General features: G+C 40.7%; 1 protein-coding gene across 2 annotated transcripts in view; it reads right to left on the minus strand.

Annotated features, from left to right (window-relative positions):
• Positions 1 to 16980, minus strand: part of mis18bp1 (MIS18 binding protein 1) — a 52133-nt gene that overhangs the window by 31528 nt on the left and 3625 nt on the right. For both annotated transcript variants that reach the window (XM_080202472.1, XM_080202471.1), the window contains exons 2-3: positions 11703 to 12413; positions 2615 to 2773 (exon numbers count right to left, since the gene is read on the minus strand). In XM_080202472.1, the coding sequence (XP_080058598.1) occupies positions 2615 to 2773; positions 11703 to 12276 (733 nt within the window). In that variant the 5' untranslated portion in view covers positions 12277 to 12413. The remainder of the gene's footprint in view (positions 1 to 2614; positions 2774 to 11702; positions 12414 to 16980) is intronic.

The following is a 16980-nucleotide window of genomic DNA, read 5'->3' on the forward strand; positions in this document are numbered from 1 at the left end:
TCACACACAGATGTCTGGAACAAGCTGCCAGTGGTAGTAATAGAGGCAGGTACAATTTTGTCTTTTAAAAAGCATTTAGACAGTTACATGGGTAAGATGAGTGTAGAGGGATATGGGCCAAATGCGGCAATTGGAATTAACTTAGGGATTTGAAAAAAAGGGCAGCGTGGACAAGTTGGGCCAAAGGCCTCATGATTTCAGCAAAATAGGAATTATTGAATTATTATTCAGGGATTATCTTCTAATTGCCACATTTCCTATGCCATAGTCCTTATTATACATTGAAACACTGAACACTCAGTAAAGCATGAGGATGTGCCTGGTCACATTACTCCTATTGATTAGGTTGTAAAATTATCATCATTTCCCCCATAAATGTTTTACGACTCTTGTCCTTCTGACTCCAAATACAAACATACGAATTAAGAACAAAGTTTGACTCCTCAAAACTGCTCTGGCGTTCACCAAGATCAAGGCTGATCTTATTCTGACCTCCTGTCTATCTTTTATCAAGTATGTATCTGCCTTAAAAATAATCACGTCCTAAACTTACTATCTCGTCTTCCCTATTGTTTGGCAAGGCGAGGTGGTAAAATTGGGCGAGGCAAAAAAAAATCAAGTTTACACCCGGTTTCTTGTCTACCTTGACCTTATTGGCCTGTTCTGCTGGCGAAATTGGCTTCACACCCAAGAAGGGCACAAAGCCAATTTAATTATTTATGCCATCACAATGGAGGCTATTGAAACCCCCTTGAGTGGTTGGGGGCAGGGCAGTGCTATCATGGCATTGCCCACCAGGCACCATAACAGTGCCAAGGGGGATGGGGCTTGAGTGGGGATGGGAGCAAAGGCAGAGCTCCACATGGGTGGTGACCAGGTTGGGGAGGCGGGGGTGAACTTTTCAACGCTGCCAATCAGGAGGGTTCCCTTTCCTCATTCTTCTTCAGCCCTTAACCTTGGCATCAGGCAGGCAAGACAACCTTCTCTCTCTTTGCTGCTGAGAAGTGTCAATTTCCCTTTTTACACCATTCCCTACCACCACATTCCTTTTTGCTCCCCCATTTGAATCACTTCTTGAACTACAATGCCATTATTGGTCAGCTCATCTGTCCTGCAGTCCCCAATCTCATCCAAACAAGCTGAAAGAACATCACATCTGTTGGTCAAAAGCAATGGCTGAGGTTTAGGCACTTTTGCCTTCCAAGTCCCCTTAGCCATCTCACAATCTCCTGCCCCTGACCAAATCAGAAGACTGTAAGAGATGTTACTGCCTCCTGGTAAAGTATCAACTAAGTTCCCTCTCCCTGATGTGTTGTAGTGTCCACAGTTCGCCCTCCAGCAATTAAATGTCCCTGGCAGGGAAATCATGTTACCATTCAACTCAAACATGGGCTTCATTCCTTCACATCTGGGACACACTTGGGAATCCCTGTTGCCACTTGGCACATCAACAGATTATCCTTGTCACAGGGCACAAGACAAATGTCAAACTTAACCACCCAGTTTTAGAAGAAAATGGAAACAGATAAAATGATTTTATATATGATGGTCATACCCAGTAAGCAGAACAGCTGCTTGACATTAATGAACCATTTGAATGGCCTAATCAGGGTCTATAAACAGGGAAGTTCTAAATTATGCTCAACTAATAAATTGAATTCAAGGCAATTTTACTGCATATATCGACAAATGAAATATAGGGAATAAAAGCAAAATACTGCAGATGCCAGAGATGTAAAATTGAACAGAGAGTGCTGTAAAAATTCAACAGTCTGGCACCATCTTTGTGTTTTGTGTCCAATCCAAAAAAAGGCCACATTGTACTTGAAACAATGATTATTTCCCCCTCCACAGATCTTGCCAGACCTGCTGAGCTTTTTAAGTACTTTCTAGGATCTAGTGAATGCCAGTCCAGGATTTGTGGTAACACTTTTGCCTTCAATTTAGAAAGTTGTAGGACCATGTTAAATTCCAGCAATTTGAACACAATCTAGCCTGGCATTTCAGCACATTGCTGAGAGAATGCTGCTCTTTAAGATACTGTCTTCCAATGAGATGTTAAACCAAGTTTGCATTCTCGGGGCATCCCAAAGAACCCATGACACTCTATGAAGAGAAGCAAGAGTTTTCTCCTGATACCCTGGCCAACATTCATCACTGAATCTATATAACCAGAACAAGTTAACTGGTCATTTATCTTGTTGCTAATTGTAGAACATTTGAAGGCGAACTGTTTGATTTCTCCACATTGTGAGAGACTACACATGGGTCATTACTTTTAATTCTGTGGACTCTATCATTCCCACAGGAAAAGTGAAATCATACATATAGAAGATGACTGGATGATTGAAATCTAACAGTAGGAATAATCTTACCCAACACATTTTTGCGTTTAAAAGTTTCTTACATATACAACTTGTGTTGAGTTAGTTTAATCACATTATGGCTTAGCATCAATATGACCAAAATAGTGCCACATATCCATATAAAGTGGTTATGCAAACAAAATTGATTCCAACTTTTGATGATAAAGTTTAGAGCTCAGTCTTAAGTTCAACACTTTAAATGAATGCAAATACCAAAATTAAATATGAATTACACCAACTGACTATACCGTTATGCTCTGAAAGTTTAACTGAAGCTAATGGCGTGCGTTGCTTGCCTAATTCAACCTTTTGTTTCATTTGCAAAAAAGTTTTGGCTGGGGATTGTTGCATCATAGGAACATGGTTCTTTCTTTGTGAAAGCTGGCATCCAACTGGCGAAGTGGAAACTACAATAAATAACAAAATTTATATCAATACATCTTCATCTTAAGCAAATATCAAAATGTACAAAATCATTGGATATAACCATGTATACTGTAGATTCAAAATAGTCAAAACAATCTCCGGACAAGTAATTAAGAACGATCCTTCATTGAGTGGTCGGCGATGGTCTGCATCAAGCCCTTCTTCTAATAAATGAACAAGGACAATTTCAACTATGATTAGCTTCATTAGTGGTTGCAATTAACTAGTTGACATTAGACTCTATATACTTAAAAATGAGGACAATATTTGAATATTGGAGCTTTGGAAAAGCACATGAAGTGGCTACAGTGAGACTCATCCCACACAAGAAAGGTCAAATATTCACTAAATTGCCCAGTTTAAATTGGAAAGCAATTGATCTAAAATCCAAATTCAATGTTTAAAAGTGTGCAGAGATATAGTTTCTTGATTAAAGGGTAACAGAACCTGAAAGGAAGCCATAAAAATTCACCTAACCAGGCTAAACAGATTAGGATTAAATTTAAAAGTGCTAAAGGGTCCATAAGAGATATTGTGCACACTGCTGTTTAGCAGGCTCCCTGCTAGGCGCCACAGCCTCTGTGGATTTTTGGCACCATCAGCTCCAAGTCAGAAAAGGAATGGAGCTGTATAATTCATTCTAACGGGCATTTGAATATAATAAGCTGGCCTGGGACTGAAGTCTCCGGGCCCACTAGAGTCTCCCTCTCCCTTGCCAAGAATGTTTCAATCCAGCAGGGTTTACTATAGCTCATCACTACTGAGGAGCTGGCATCCCAACCCTGTTGAAGTGACCTGGCATACCCAAGAGACAAAGTAGCAATGCCCAAGGGGCACCTCAGCACTGCCCACTGGGCATCATGCAGTGCCAAGGGGGCCTCACTGCCACTCTGCAGTGACAGAGGGAGGCAGGCCAGTGATAGAGGCTGGCCATCAGGGTGGGGAGGAGCAATTGGGAGATCAGGACTGCTGGGAACAAATCGGCAAATGCGCAGTGGTCTGCTCAGCGCGATGTGCTATCTTCTCCCGCCCACCGATTTTTCATGTGATTCATGCTAGAGCACTCTGCGATGCACAGAGTGTGGATGATTCAATTTCCTGCTGTGGATGATTCAAAATCCTGCTGAAAGTCAGCAGGGTTTACTCCAGTTTTTATGCAAATTCAACACTTTGAATTTTTTGGGAGAATCTCACCCATGGATTAAATTGGAAGACAAGTTCAAAATCAGCTTAAACTTCCATATTAATTGGCCAGAGCTCATGTCATTTTGACGACAGCCTACAGAACCTATAGACGGCTGTCAGCAGACGCAAAACAAGGCTATGCATTGCAGTTTTTCAAATGCACTAGCGGACAGAATTGAATTGGTGATGGCATCCACCTCCATGGAATCAATCCAGCAAAATCTGCTAGAGAGCTGAAAACGTACAGCAAAAATTCAAGGATACAATTCCTCACAGGTTGACAAAGCTTACAGGTCCTAAGTACAGCCCCAATTGTTGACACACTTACTAAAACACCCAAACTTAGAAAGACATGTGGCCTTCTGCATGCATTCAGGCAATGCCAAGATGAGTGTCTAGGATGGAAGTCAGGGTGGGGGAAATTGGATCAGGTCAGGGTAGGGGGGTATGCTTGGTTCCTAGTATAGGGCAATTGCCCAGAGTAACTATGGGGTTTTGGGAAATTAAAATACAAACCCTTACCTGGGAACTTTCAAAGGGGATCCTACATTTTTGGGGTACTACCCCCAAATCCAATGCGTGGGAGCTCAGAGGTTACAGCCCAATGGGCTGTTAGCCAGGATCTCATTCAAGTTCATTGTACCAAGCTGCATCTGCATCACTGATGACATTGAAGTTGTGGGTTGAAAAAAGCAAGAACATGGCCATAATCTGCACTTATTGATGCAAGCAGTACACAATGAAAGACTGTTGTTCCTGTGCCATGAATGTGCAGATTGATTTCTTTGGTTTTATTTATTCCGGTGCTGGCATAAATTCTGATGAAGTTAAGCAGAGGATATTAAAGCTAAGCCAACTTGTCAAGATAAGAACAATCCAAGTTGTCTTGGCCTCTAATTTCTTGCTCAAAATCATTGCAAAGGGATTTGTTGAAAAAGGATGCATCTTTCCTGTGGCACAAATATCACAATCCTTTGGAGACAATTAACTTGGAGTTGGATGCTACAAAGTTCTGGGAACTTACAAAATTACAAAAAGGCAAACCGTTAGCATTTGCTTTATAATCTCTGTCCATGATACAATCCAACTACTCCAATATCAAGCAGAAGCATTAGATTTAGTGTTTGGAATCATGCACTTTAATACTCATTGTTTTGGCAAAAAATTTGTGGTACTGACTAACAAAGCATCGGAAATGATTTGGTGAAAACCATTGACTAATACACTGCCAAGATTGTAAGGTCTCCTGTGTGATGAAACCATGCTATTGAAATATTTTATGTTTCTGTAGAATGCTTTAAGGTTCATTTTTTTTCCTCTACAGAGAGTCGGTATGTCCAGAAGGAATGCAGCTCAGATAATAAGAAAACAGGATCATTAATTTTAGCTAGGAATGTGTTATGTTGCAGAGTTATGGGCTGCTGTTTGTATAAGAAGTTCTTTTGGGATTTCAAACCAGGTAGACAGAGTCATGTGATACTAGGTTAATAGGACGAGCTAGGCTTGTAGCAGGAAAAAAAGGCCGGAATTTTATTGGCATGCCTGCCTGAGACTCGTAAGATTGTGCCTGAGGCCAACAGAGAATGCCGTTCTGCGAACCTCATCCGCCCCAATTTCAGGGCGGGAGTGCAGGTAAAATCAGGGTCAAAGTTTATCTTTCACTTTTAAAGTGAGGTGCTGGCTGGAGCTTTTTAAAAGACAGAAATGTCGCTCTCACTGCAGCTTCAGGACTTACTTAATTTAAAGCAAGTATGCCTGTATTTCCTAATTATATTTACAGTGGTTTTAAGTGTATGGGAAGACCATTGTTTACTTGGAACTGAAACAGCGATAAATTAGAAATTAGATTTAGATTCACAGAATCCCTACACTGCAAAAGGCGGCTATTCCGCCCATCGAGCCTGCATTGTCAACAATCCCACCCAGGACCTATTCCCATAATGCTATGTATTTACCCTGTTAGTCCCCTGGATACTAAGGGACAATTTAGCATGGCTAATCAACCTAACCCACACATGTTTGGATATCTTCAAAGGTTGTTCAGTGGTTAAGAGTTAACTCCTTTATCCTTGTGAGAGTTATATTGAAACTGTGTTCTGAACTTGTTTCGATAAAAGAGCACTAATTTGTCAGTAGAATCACTACTGGAGTGAAGCATCCAATCCTCACATTTATGTCAAAATATAAAAAAGGTGGGGGTCGAGTCTAGCTTCATAGTAGACCATGGGGTTCTGGAATCTCAACTCCTGATAAAGATTCAGGCTATGACTGTGAGTTTAAGTACAAACTAGGTAACTTGATGGTCAATCAGACATACCTGGCAGATTACCTAACCCGGCAGGAACAGATGATATACCCTTGGATCTACAAGTTGACTTCATTGACATCAAACTTGAAGGCGTGCTTCAAATTGATCAGGTACATTTTAAATAATGTGAACATGAGCGCTATAAGAACAGCAAAAGATTCCACACCATTGAAACTGTGGAAACCCAGAATTGCAGGATGGCTTGATTCAATTCAGCATGTTGATAAGCACACAAGACAATTTTTGTCTTACCAGGACAAGTTGGGATTCTCCCAGGGATCATTTTTAAAGGCAGACAGGTCATCACATTGAAGTAATTACAACCTGATGTTTTTCAACAGCTTCATCATTCACACATGGGCGTAGATCAGACAAGACATACAAGAAAGACAGACTATTGGGTGATATGGCCAAGTTGGGCCAGAGGGCCAATTTCCTTGCTGCAAATCTCTATGACTGGGTATATAAAATGACAGAAGTCACTTTCAAGATTTGCGAGGCATGTCACAATAAAGAAGCACTGATCTCACGTGATGTTTTCATCCATGATAGGTCCATCATCACAACCAACTTCTTTCATGTACATGACGTTGGTTTCAATCATGAACTATGAATTTATCAAGTACTCTATTATTTGACAATGGGACAATATGTCAAGCACGACTGTCATGCACATTCTAAGTGCCATTTTCAGTTTATTTGGTGTGTCTAGAAAGATCATTCAGGATAATGGTGTGCAATTTACAGATGAGCCATTCCAGGACGTGTGAGATATGGAATATTGATCTCTCTCCTCATTGCCTTATATTAAACAGCCTCACTAAACAAATGATTTACACGGCGAACTTCCTAATTCTCAAGTGTAGACCAAACAAAATCTACACATTGCAATGTCACACCGCAGAGTGACATATTTTAAGTGTGTTTAGTGCAACTATCCCATCACTGGCAGAGCTCACGCTTAGTAAGAAGTCTCACAACACCAGGTTAAAGTCCAACAGGTTTGTTTGGTAGCAAACGCCACTACCTTTTGGGGCTTTGCCCCATCATCAGGTGAGTGGGGAGTTCTGATCACAAACAGGGCATAAAAAGGCGCACACTCAGTTTACAGAATACTGATTAGAATGTGAGTCTTTACAGCTAATCAAGTTTTAAGAGTGCAGACAATGTGAGTGGAGATAGCGTTAGGTGTGGGTTAAAGAGATGTGTGTTGTCTCCAGACAGGACAGTAAGTTGCAAGCCCAGACATGTAATGGGGGTTACAAATAGTGTGACATGAACCCAAGATCCCAGTTGAGGCCGTCCTCATGTGTGCGGAACTTGGCTACCAGTCTCTGCTCAGCAACTCTGCGCTGTCATGTGCCGTGAAGGCCGCCTTGGAGAACTTTTACCTGATGATCAAAGGCCAAACGCCTGTGATCGCTGAAGTGTTCGCCAACAGGAAGAGAACAGTTTTGCCTGGTGATTGTCGAGCAGCTTTCATTCATCCGTTGTCATAGCGTCTGTATGGTCTCCCCAACGTACCATACCCCCGGACACCCTTTCCTGCAGCGTATCAGGTAGACAACATTGGCCGAGTTGCAAGAGTATGTACTGTGTACCCGGTGGATGGTGTTCTCACGTGAGATGATGGCATCCGTGTCGATGACCCGGCATGTCATGCAGAGGTTGCTGTGGCAGGGTTTGTGGTGTCATGGTCACAGTTCTCCTGAAGGCTGGGTAGTTTGCTGTGGACAATGGTCTGTTTGAGGGCAAGAAGTGGGGGTGTGGGGACGACGCGCCACAGCGGAAAACCGCACCAACCTCCTCAGAAGAAACACGGTGGACGGAGTACCCTTCGTCGTCCAGTACTTCCCCGGAGCGAAGAAGCTAAGACATCTTCTCCGGAGCCTTCAACATGTTATCGGTGAGGACGAACACCTCGCCAAGGCTATCCCCACACCCCCACTTCTTGCCTTCAAACAACCCACACAACCTCAAACAGATCATTGTCTGCAGCAAACTACCCAACCTTCAGGAGAACAGTGATCATGACACCACACAACCCTGCCACAGCAACCTCTGCAAAACATGCCAGATCATCAACACAGATGCCATCATCTCTCGTGAGAACACCATCCACCAGGTACACGGTACATACTCTTGCAACTTGGCCAACGTTGTCAACCTGATACGCTGCAGGAAAGGATGTCCTGAGGCATGGTACATTGGGGAGACCATGCAGATGCTATGACAACAGATGAATGAATACCACTCGACAATCACCAGGCAAGACTGTTCTCTTCCTGTTGGCGAACACTTCAGCGGTCATGGGCATATGGCTTCTGATCTTCGGATAAACGTTCTCCAAGGCAGCCTTCATGACATACGACAGTGCAAAGTCACTGAACAGAGACTGATAGCCAAATTCCGCACACATGAGGATGGTCTCAACTGGGATCGTGGGTTCATGTCACACTATTTGTAACCACCTCCCCCCCCCCCCCCCCATGACTTGCCTGGGCTTGCAACATCTCACTTACTGTCCTGTCTGGAGATGATACACATCTCTTTAACCTATGCTTAATGCTATCTCCACTCACCTTGTCTGCACCTTTAAGACTTGATTAGCTGTAAAGACTCGCATTCTAATCAGTATTCTGTAAACTGAATGTGTGTCTTATATACCCTGTTTGTGATCAGAACTTCCCACTCACCTGACGAAGGGGCAAAGCCCCAAAAGCTAGTGGCATTTGCTACCAAATAAACCTGTTGGACTTTAACTGGTGTTGTGAGACTTCTTACTGTGTTTACCCCAGTCCAACGCCGGCAACTCCACATCATGAGTTCAAAGAAGAAATAGCGAGGCACCTTGAGAAGAATTGTTTGATAGAGCAGATGCAGCACGGATTCGTTAAGGGAAAGTCGTGTCTGACAAATTTATTGGAATTCTATGAGGATGTAACCAGTGCGGTAGACAGAGAGGAACCGGTGGATGTGGTGTTTCTCGATTTTCAGAAGGCGTTTGATAAGGTGCCGCACAAAAGGTTGCTTCAGAAGGTTAGGGGGTAAGGTGTTAGTGTGGATAGAGGATTGGTTGTCTAATAGGAGGCAGAGAGTTGGTATCAATGGGTGCCATTCTGATTGGTGGTTGGTGACTAGTGGAGTGCTGCAGGCATCGGTGCTGGGGCCTCAGCTATTTACCATTTATATAGATGATCTGGAGGAGGGGGCTGAGTGTAGGGTGTCGAAATTTGCTGATGACATGAAGATAAGTGGAAAAGCAAATTGTGCAGAGGGTGTGGAAAGTCTGCAGAGGGATCTAGATAGGCTGAGCGAGTGGGCGAGGACCTGGCAGATGGACTACAATGTTAGCAAGTGTGAGGTTATCCACTTTGGCAGGAATAATAGTAGGAGGGATTACTATTTAAAGGGCGAAAAGCTGCAGCATGCTACGGTGCAGAGGGACCGGGGAGTCCTTGTGCATGAGTCGCAAAAACCCAGTCTGCAGGTGATCAAGAAGGCGAATGGGATGCTGGCCTTTATAGCGAGGGGATAGAATATAAAAGCAGGGAGATCTTGCTGCAACTGTACAGGGCATTGGTGAGGCTGCAGCTGGAGTACTGTGTGCAGTTTTGGTCGCCGCACTTGCGCAAGGATATTTTGGCCTTGGAGGGAGTGCAGAGGAGGTTCACTAGGCTGATACAGGAGATGAGGGGGTTGGACCATGAAGAGAGGCTGAATAGATTGGGTCTGTACTCGTTGGAGTTTAGAAGGATGAGGGGAGATCTTATAGAGACGTATAAGATAATGAAGGGGATGGATAGGGTAGAGGTAGAGAGATTCTTCCCGCTGAGAAAGGACAGCAGGACTAGAGGGCACAGCCTCAAGATAAGGGGGGGGCAGTTTAGAACGGAGTCAAGGAGGAACTTCTTCACTCAAAGGGTGGTGAATCTCTGGAATTCTCTGCCCGTTGAAGTGGTGGAGGCTACCTCGCTAAATATATTTAAGTCACGGGTAGATAGGTTTTTGGTAGGCAAGGGAATTAAGGGTTATGGGGAGAAAGTGGGAAAGTGGAACTGAGCCACTACAGATCAGCCATGATCTTATTGAATGGCGGGGCAGGCTCGAAGGGCTAGATGGCCTACTCCTGCTCCTATTTCTTATGTTCTTATGCTTGGCAGATCAGCATGTACCAATCCACCTTTCTGCTCTCTCAGAAACTAAAGAACAACTTTAAAACTGCAAAATATGACCAATGTGAATGATAAAAATGTAGCTACAAAATTGCCAAATGTTACAGACGGGGGGGGGGGTGCTAATTTAAAATGCCCCGATTTCTCCTCCCCCATCTGTACGTGATCATAATGGTTTCTTTGTTATGTTTCTCACTTTATAAGCAATGGGGTACTTCCCAACCCTTCAGTTTTGGTAATCCAATTTTTAGTAATACCCCACACCAAACTCAAGATAGGAGGAAATCAAAGGGTTAGTTTACTTCTACACTTGAACCTGGTAGGGGGTATCAATGTTACCTCCTTTTCACTCATACAGTAAAAGAAGGACAGAGAAACAAGAAGATTTACAGGCAAAGACTAGACTTATTGTTTCATGTACGTCCCAAGTCCTGAATCAAAATCTAAAGAGGTATTGCTTCAAGGAGGTTGGCAGGCTTATAACTGATGCTGTATACTTCACTTTTCCGGTGGAGTTAACACAAGGGAGTAGGCACACAGAGATGACTCAGTCCTGGAGGTGATGCTACAGAAGTTCCAGGAGAATCAATGTACATGGGGCTAATCTGGACAGAGCGCCTTTTTTGTGCTGCAGCCTGATTTCAGGATCTCACAGAAGATACATGGCAATCAGCCGAGGTGACAAGGATCTGCCTGGAGCCAAGGTGCTATGAAATCATTGCACACAAACCTGCAACGGCGAGATATAACAGAACAAATTACATCCATTTTGGTTCTTCCATCATTACCCAGTCCTATTGCATCTAGGTCAAGATCCCAAACGTAATAAGAATGACAATCCCACAGATCACTGAGTAACTGATTTACAAAAAACCCTAGACAAGTTATTATTACAAGATCTGGGCGTACCAGAAGATTACCTCCACACTTTAGAGGCTCATACATTCATCTCTTCCATACACTTACTTAATGATAACTAGACATGCATTGCAAATAGTTATGCTCCATCAGAAGGGAGGAATGCATCTGTAAAAAGAAAAGGGAATGTTGTAATATGCCAATAGGAACTGTAGAATGCTTTCACTTTAAGGGAAGTGTGTCATGTGATGCAGGTCCAAATATTTGTGCATTGGTGTACCTGCTGAACAATACCAGTACTTGGATTCAGTGACAAAATAATCAACATTTTAAATATTAAGTATGCAAATTCCAGGATAATATTCAATCAATATTAGTTCATACCTGAAAACGTGTTTCCTAAGACATATCCATTCATAGATGCAACAGAGCATTGGACAGGCTCATTCACACCAAAAGTTGTTTTTTGGGGTGTTTGAAGATGGTGATTTTCAGGTATCTGAAGACGATCACTGTGAAGTTTGCCTTTCATTCTTTGGAACATTTTGGCAGGACTCTCCAAGATTGCTTGTTTGCTCAATTTAGATCCAATGGGATTTAAATGAGATTTGACAGAACTCTGGTTTAAATTCATACATGTGGAACTTGAATCAGAATCTATTATTTCACTGAGCTCAAGAGGAATTACATTAAATGTAGCTTCCTTTCCCAGGACTGTGGACTGAAATTGATCATTCATTTGAGGAATTTTCATATTTTTTAATGAGATTAAAGTGACTGGAGGCTTGGGGTTGATATCCTCTTGTTGCATATTTGCTGAACCACACTGAAATTTATTTAACTCTTTTAACGGAGTACCATTTGGAATCTGGTGAAGAGGTACCGCTTTCCAGGTTGTTTTCCGTTCTCTGTCCATTTCATTGTTATTGAAAATTTTATTCTTGCACGGAGTAATCATACTGAAAATATGATTATTTTCCTTTTCACTTCCACTATTCTTCACATCAGAAATTTAGATCTTACATCTGTATCCGTAAATGATCAAAACACTAAACCTATGTTTCATGAGCGTGATATCCATGTTGGATGAAAAATCTGTGCAGTAAAGAAAATAGAACTTTTAGTTATCTAGGAAAACTGCCTCGTGTTCCCTCAATATTTTTCCAATGACTAAAGTCAGCGATACTTAAATTATGTCATTGGCACAATTGCATATTAAAATTATTAAAAGTGGAACAGTGCCTGCATGTTAACAATCAAATGAGAATAAGTAGATTGATCAGCTGCAAAAGAATTGATAATGTTTTAATCTTAACTTATTCTAGTATGCTTATTACAAATTACATTCTCATTCAGAGTAAAGCTGAAAAGGTAGCCAATAAGTCCATCAAGGTGACACCGTCCAGAGTAGAATGTAATTAAATCAATTGTCTCTATTCTTACCCCAACTCACCCAACTTATGTAAGGTATGGTAATTAACTTCCAATTCTCCAAAAATATCAAGCAGTGCTATTAATAGCCTTAATCCTCATTTCTGTTCAACAGAAACTGATCATTTTTCTTTTAAAATCAATTGATATGCATTATTGTTTCTGGGAATTTATCTTCTGGGAGAAAATATGGTTTTATGATCTCTCAACTCAGCACGAGGCTTATAAATTTTGTATTGGGTCTAAACAATTAAATCAGCTTATTTACTTATTTTAACATTAGCTATTTTACAAATTTCAAGCCTGCATTTGATATTATCTCAGGTTTAATGGCACTGGTCACTTGTTGAAACAGAAGCTTTATCTTTATTGTTCAGGAGTTTGCTATACTACCTAATACCTAACAATACTATAAATATGGAAGCTTCAAACTCCAATTTTCTAAAATTCTTTGAGGACATTATGAGTGCGGTGGACAAAGAGGAACCGGCGGACGCGTTGTATCTGGTTTTCCAAAAGGTGCTTGACAAGGTGCCGCACAAAAAGCTGCTGCATAAGATAAACATGCACAGCGTTATGGGTAATGTGTTAGCATGGGTAGACGACTGGTTAACTAACAGAAAGTAAAGAGTGGGAGCAAATATGTGTTTTTCTGCTTGACCAGTGACTAGTGGTGTGCCTCAGGGATCAGCTTCGGGACTGTATTTGTTTAGAATTTACACAGATAATTTGGAATTGGGGACTAAGTGTAGTGTGTCAAAGTTTGCAGATGACACTAAAATGACTGGTAGAGCAAAGCGTGCAGAGGACACTGAGAATGAGGGGGGGAATCTTATAGAAACATAAAATTATGAAGGGAATAGGTAAGATAGAAGCAGAGAGGTTGTTTCCACTGGCCCCCTCGAACTAGGGGGGCATAGCCTCAAAATAAGGGCAGCAGATTTAGACTGAGTTGAGGGGGAATGTTTTCATCCAAAGGGTTGCGACTCTGCGGAATTCCATTCCCGGTGAAGCAGTTGGGGCTACCGCATTGAATGTTTTCAAGGCAAAGTTAGATTTTTGATCAATAAGGGAATTAAGGGTTATGGTAGTAGGTGGATAAGTGGAGCTGAGTTCATGAAAAATCAGCCATGACCTTATTGAATGGTGGAACAGGTGCAAGGGGCCAAATGGCCTACTCCTGCTTCTAGTTTTTAATGTTCAAAGCAAATCAGTATGATGTGATATAGATGCTTATAAAGAAACAAAAAATTTAGAGGAATGATTTAAATATGAGATGATTGGCTGATTTTGGCTTTATCTTGAAGCATGGGTCTAAAATAATGAATACCCCATTCTTTACTGATTTTCATCAACACCGTTTGCTCTTTTGTACCCTTTATGATCAAAAATGAACCTTCTTTCAGATACTGAACATAGGAATCATACTAGACAATCCCATACTATGCAAGTAACACTGGTGTTCTTACTAGTTCACATGAATGCCCGTTGGAAGATTGAAATAAGACAATTACCTACGGTCCTAGATAATTATGGATGACAGTTTCAATAGCTTGTTCAGTAACTCTCAGGTGAGATAATTAAAGTAACAATTTCTTTTGACTCAGTGACACCTTCACTAAGACCTCGCATTAAGTTGAACTTTCTCTACACCCTGGCTATAATTGCAACACTTCATTCTGTACTCTCTTCTTTCCTTCCCTATGTATGGTATGCTTTGTCTGTATAGCATGCAAGAAACAATACTTTCCACTGTATACTAATATGTGACAATAATAAATCAAATCAAAGCATGGTGATAGACTTTTGAGGATTAATTTAAATATTTAGAGCTTAGTTTCCACCAGAAACACATCGTAGCTTAAACCAAAAGCTATTGCTGGTTAAATAGCCAGTAATCTCTATCATGGCACTTCAGTTATTTGCCAGTTGGTCCAGAGTTTCCAAAGCAAGTCATGTTAAAATCTATGCTGATTTTCCAGTAATAAATTATGCCAAAATTAGCCAATAATCTCATTAGCATATGCCAAAATGTTAAAAGCCTGTGATAAAGAATAGAAATTCAGCAAAAACAATAGATTGGCTGACAACTTTTAGTTATTCGAGTGCTTTATCAGGGATCATCAACTGAATTTTAAGGTAATGTTTATCCAGTCAGAGCAGTGTGTATGCAGTAAAATGTGCTACAAAAGTAATTTTAAAAAGGAAAATAACTATTCTTTACTAACATTGTTTTCTTTACATGATCATGAATCTTTCATGACCTATATCCTTGGACTTCCACTGTTTCTGGCTTCTCAATATTTAGAAAGTACTTTATTTTATCTTACTATGTCCAAACAGGATGAGTTAGTGTTTGCCTGCAATATTGCGACAATCTAAACAATACAGTACAACATAGACAATATAGATAAGGGTTTGACGATAAGGGAGAAAAAAATAATCCAGAGTTCAGGGGTTGGAAGTGGAAATCAGATCCTACAAATCACAAGTAAATTTGTAAAAAAACTCAAGTATATAACTTTTATGTTGAACATTATTGATATAGTACTCAAGAAAGTAAACCAGAGATCAGATAAGGCAGTCAAGCTAAAACACATCCTGCAGTTATTTACATAATTCAATTGAAACTCTATTAAAATAATCTGAATATAATTGGGGAATTGAAGATGGATTTAGATGACCTTTGTTTATAGACATAAATTAAGAAGTTTGAGGACATTCAGAAGTTCCAGGTGTTGATTCAATGACAAACAATATAAAGTCATTAATGAATGACTGTTCTGATGCATTCATGAAAGCTGCAGTTGTTGGTTGACAAAATAGATAAAATAAGAAAGGCCATTCAGCCCAACTCAAATTATCCATCCAGAAAAAGGCTCTTTCATCTTGGTATCCAGTTTTTTTAAACAATGCCAGTATTTTTTGTACCTCTACTACTCTATCTGCACTTCAAGATGCAGTCTAGCCAGGACACTATTAAGTTTAATTGCTATCTCTGGTCTTATATTCTGATTTGCTATGTAATTTAACATTGTGTTGGTTTTGTTGCTTGCTTTTCTGCCTTGGCTCTGCATTGTCTCTACTCAAATATGTAAATCCATTTCTGTAAATTAGATACACCAGTGGCCTTTCCCTTGGAACACAGCTCAGGATCAGGAGTTGACCATTTAGGTTACATAAGAACATACATGCGAAATAGAAGTAGGTTCTCCAGCCTTTCTGCCATTGAATGAGGTCATAATGAGGATTTGCAACCTAACGTCCAGCTTGCTTAATAGCTTAGGCAATCAATCTCAGTTTTTAAATTAATTACAGATTTTACAAGATTTTCAGTTTGTGCTACAAACTTTTATCACCTTTTGTGTGAAATGTTTCCCAGTTTCACTCCAGAAGTCTGGTTATTAATTTTAGACTCTCCATCTTCTCTATCTGTTCCACATAATATAAAACTTATCAAAACTATTCCATAATCTTTTAAATTAGATAGTCTTGTGTTGTAACCTAACTCTTGCAATTTAATTACCATTCTTGTAAATCTAAGCTGTCCTCTCTCCAAGGTCAATACATCTTTCCCAACTTCTTCTAACTGGAACTGTTCTCAGTACCTCAGATAAAGAGCAAAGAAAATTACAACATGGGAACAGGCCCTTCGGCCCTCTAAGCCTGCACTGATCATGCTGCCCAACTCAATTCAAACCCCCTACCCTTCCGGGGACTACATTCCTCCATTCCCTTCCTATTCATGTATTTAAAGCCCCTTAAAAGTCACTATTGTATCCGCTTCCACTACCTCCCCTGGCAGCAAGTTCCAGGCACCCACCACCCTCTGTGTAAAGAATCTGCCTCGTACATCTCCTTTAAACCTTGCCCTCACACCTTAAACCTATGCCCCCTAGTAACTGACTGTTCCAAAGAACAAAGAAAGTTACAAGGCTTGACTTATATTTTGTGACTTTATATAGTTGAAGCATAACTTCTACATGTATTAAATATGTATTCTGGTACTTTAGATAAAGATCAGCATTCAATTAGTCTTTGAATATTTTGTGTGATATTTCATGACTAGTTAATGATCTATGTACTTGGATCCCAATTATCTTTGGATTGCACTGTTTCTAGTTTTTCAGATAAGAAAGTACCCCATTTTATCCCGAGATCCAAAGTGAGATACTTTATATTCATCTACATAAAAACTTATTTGTCACAGTTTTGCCAATCTGCTTCAATC

Source organism: Carcharhinus amblyrhynchos, chromosome 14, assembly GCF_965287045.1.
Source record: "Carcharhinus amblyrhynchos chromosome 14, sCarAmb.v2.hapA, whole genome shotgun sequence".
Taxonomy (NCBI): Eukaryota; Metazoa; Chordata; class Chondrichthyes; order Carcharhiniformes; family Carcharhinidae; genus Carcharhinus; species Carcharhinus amblyrhynchos.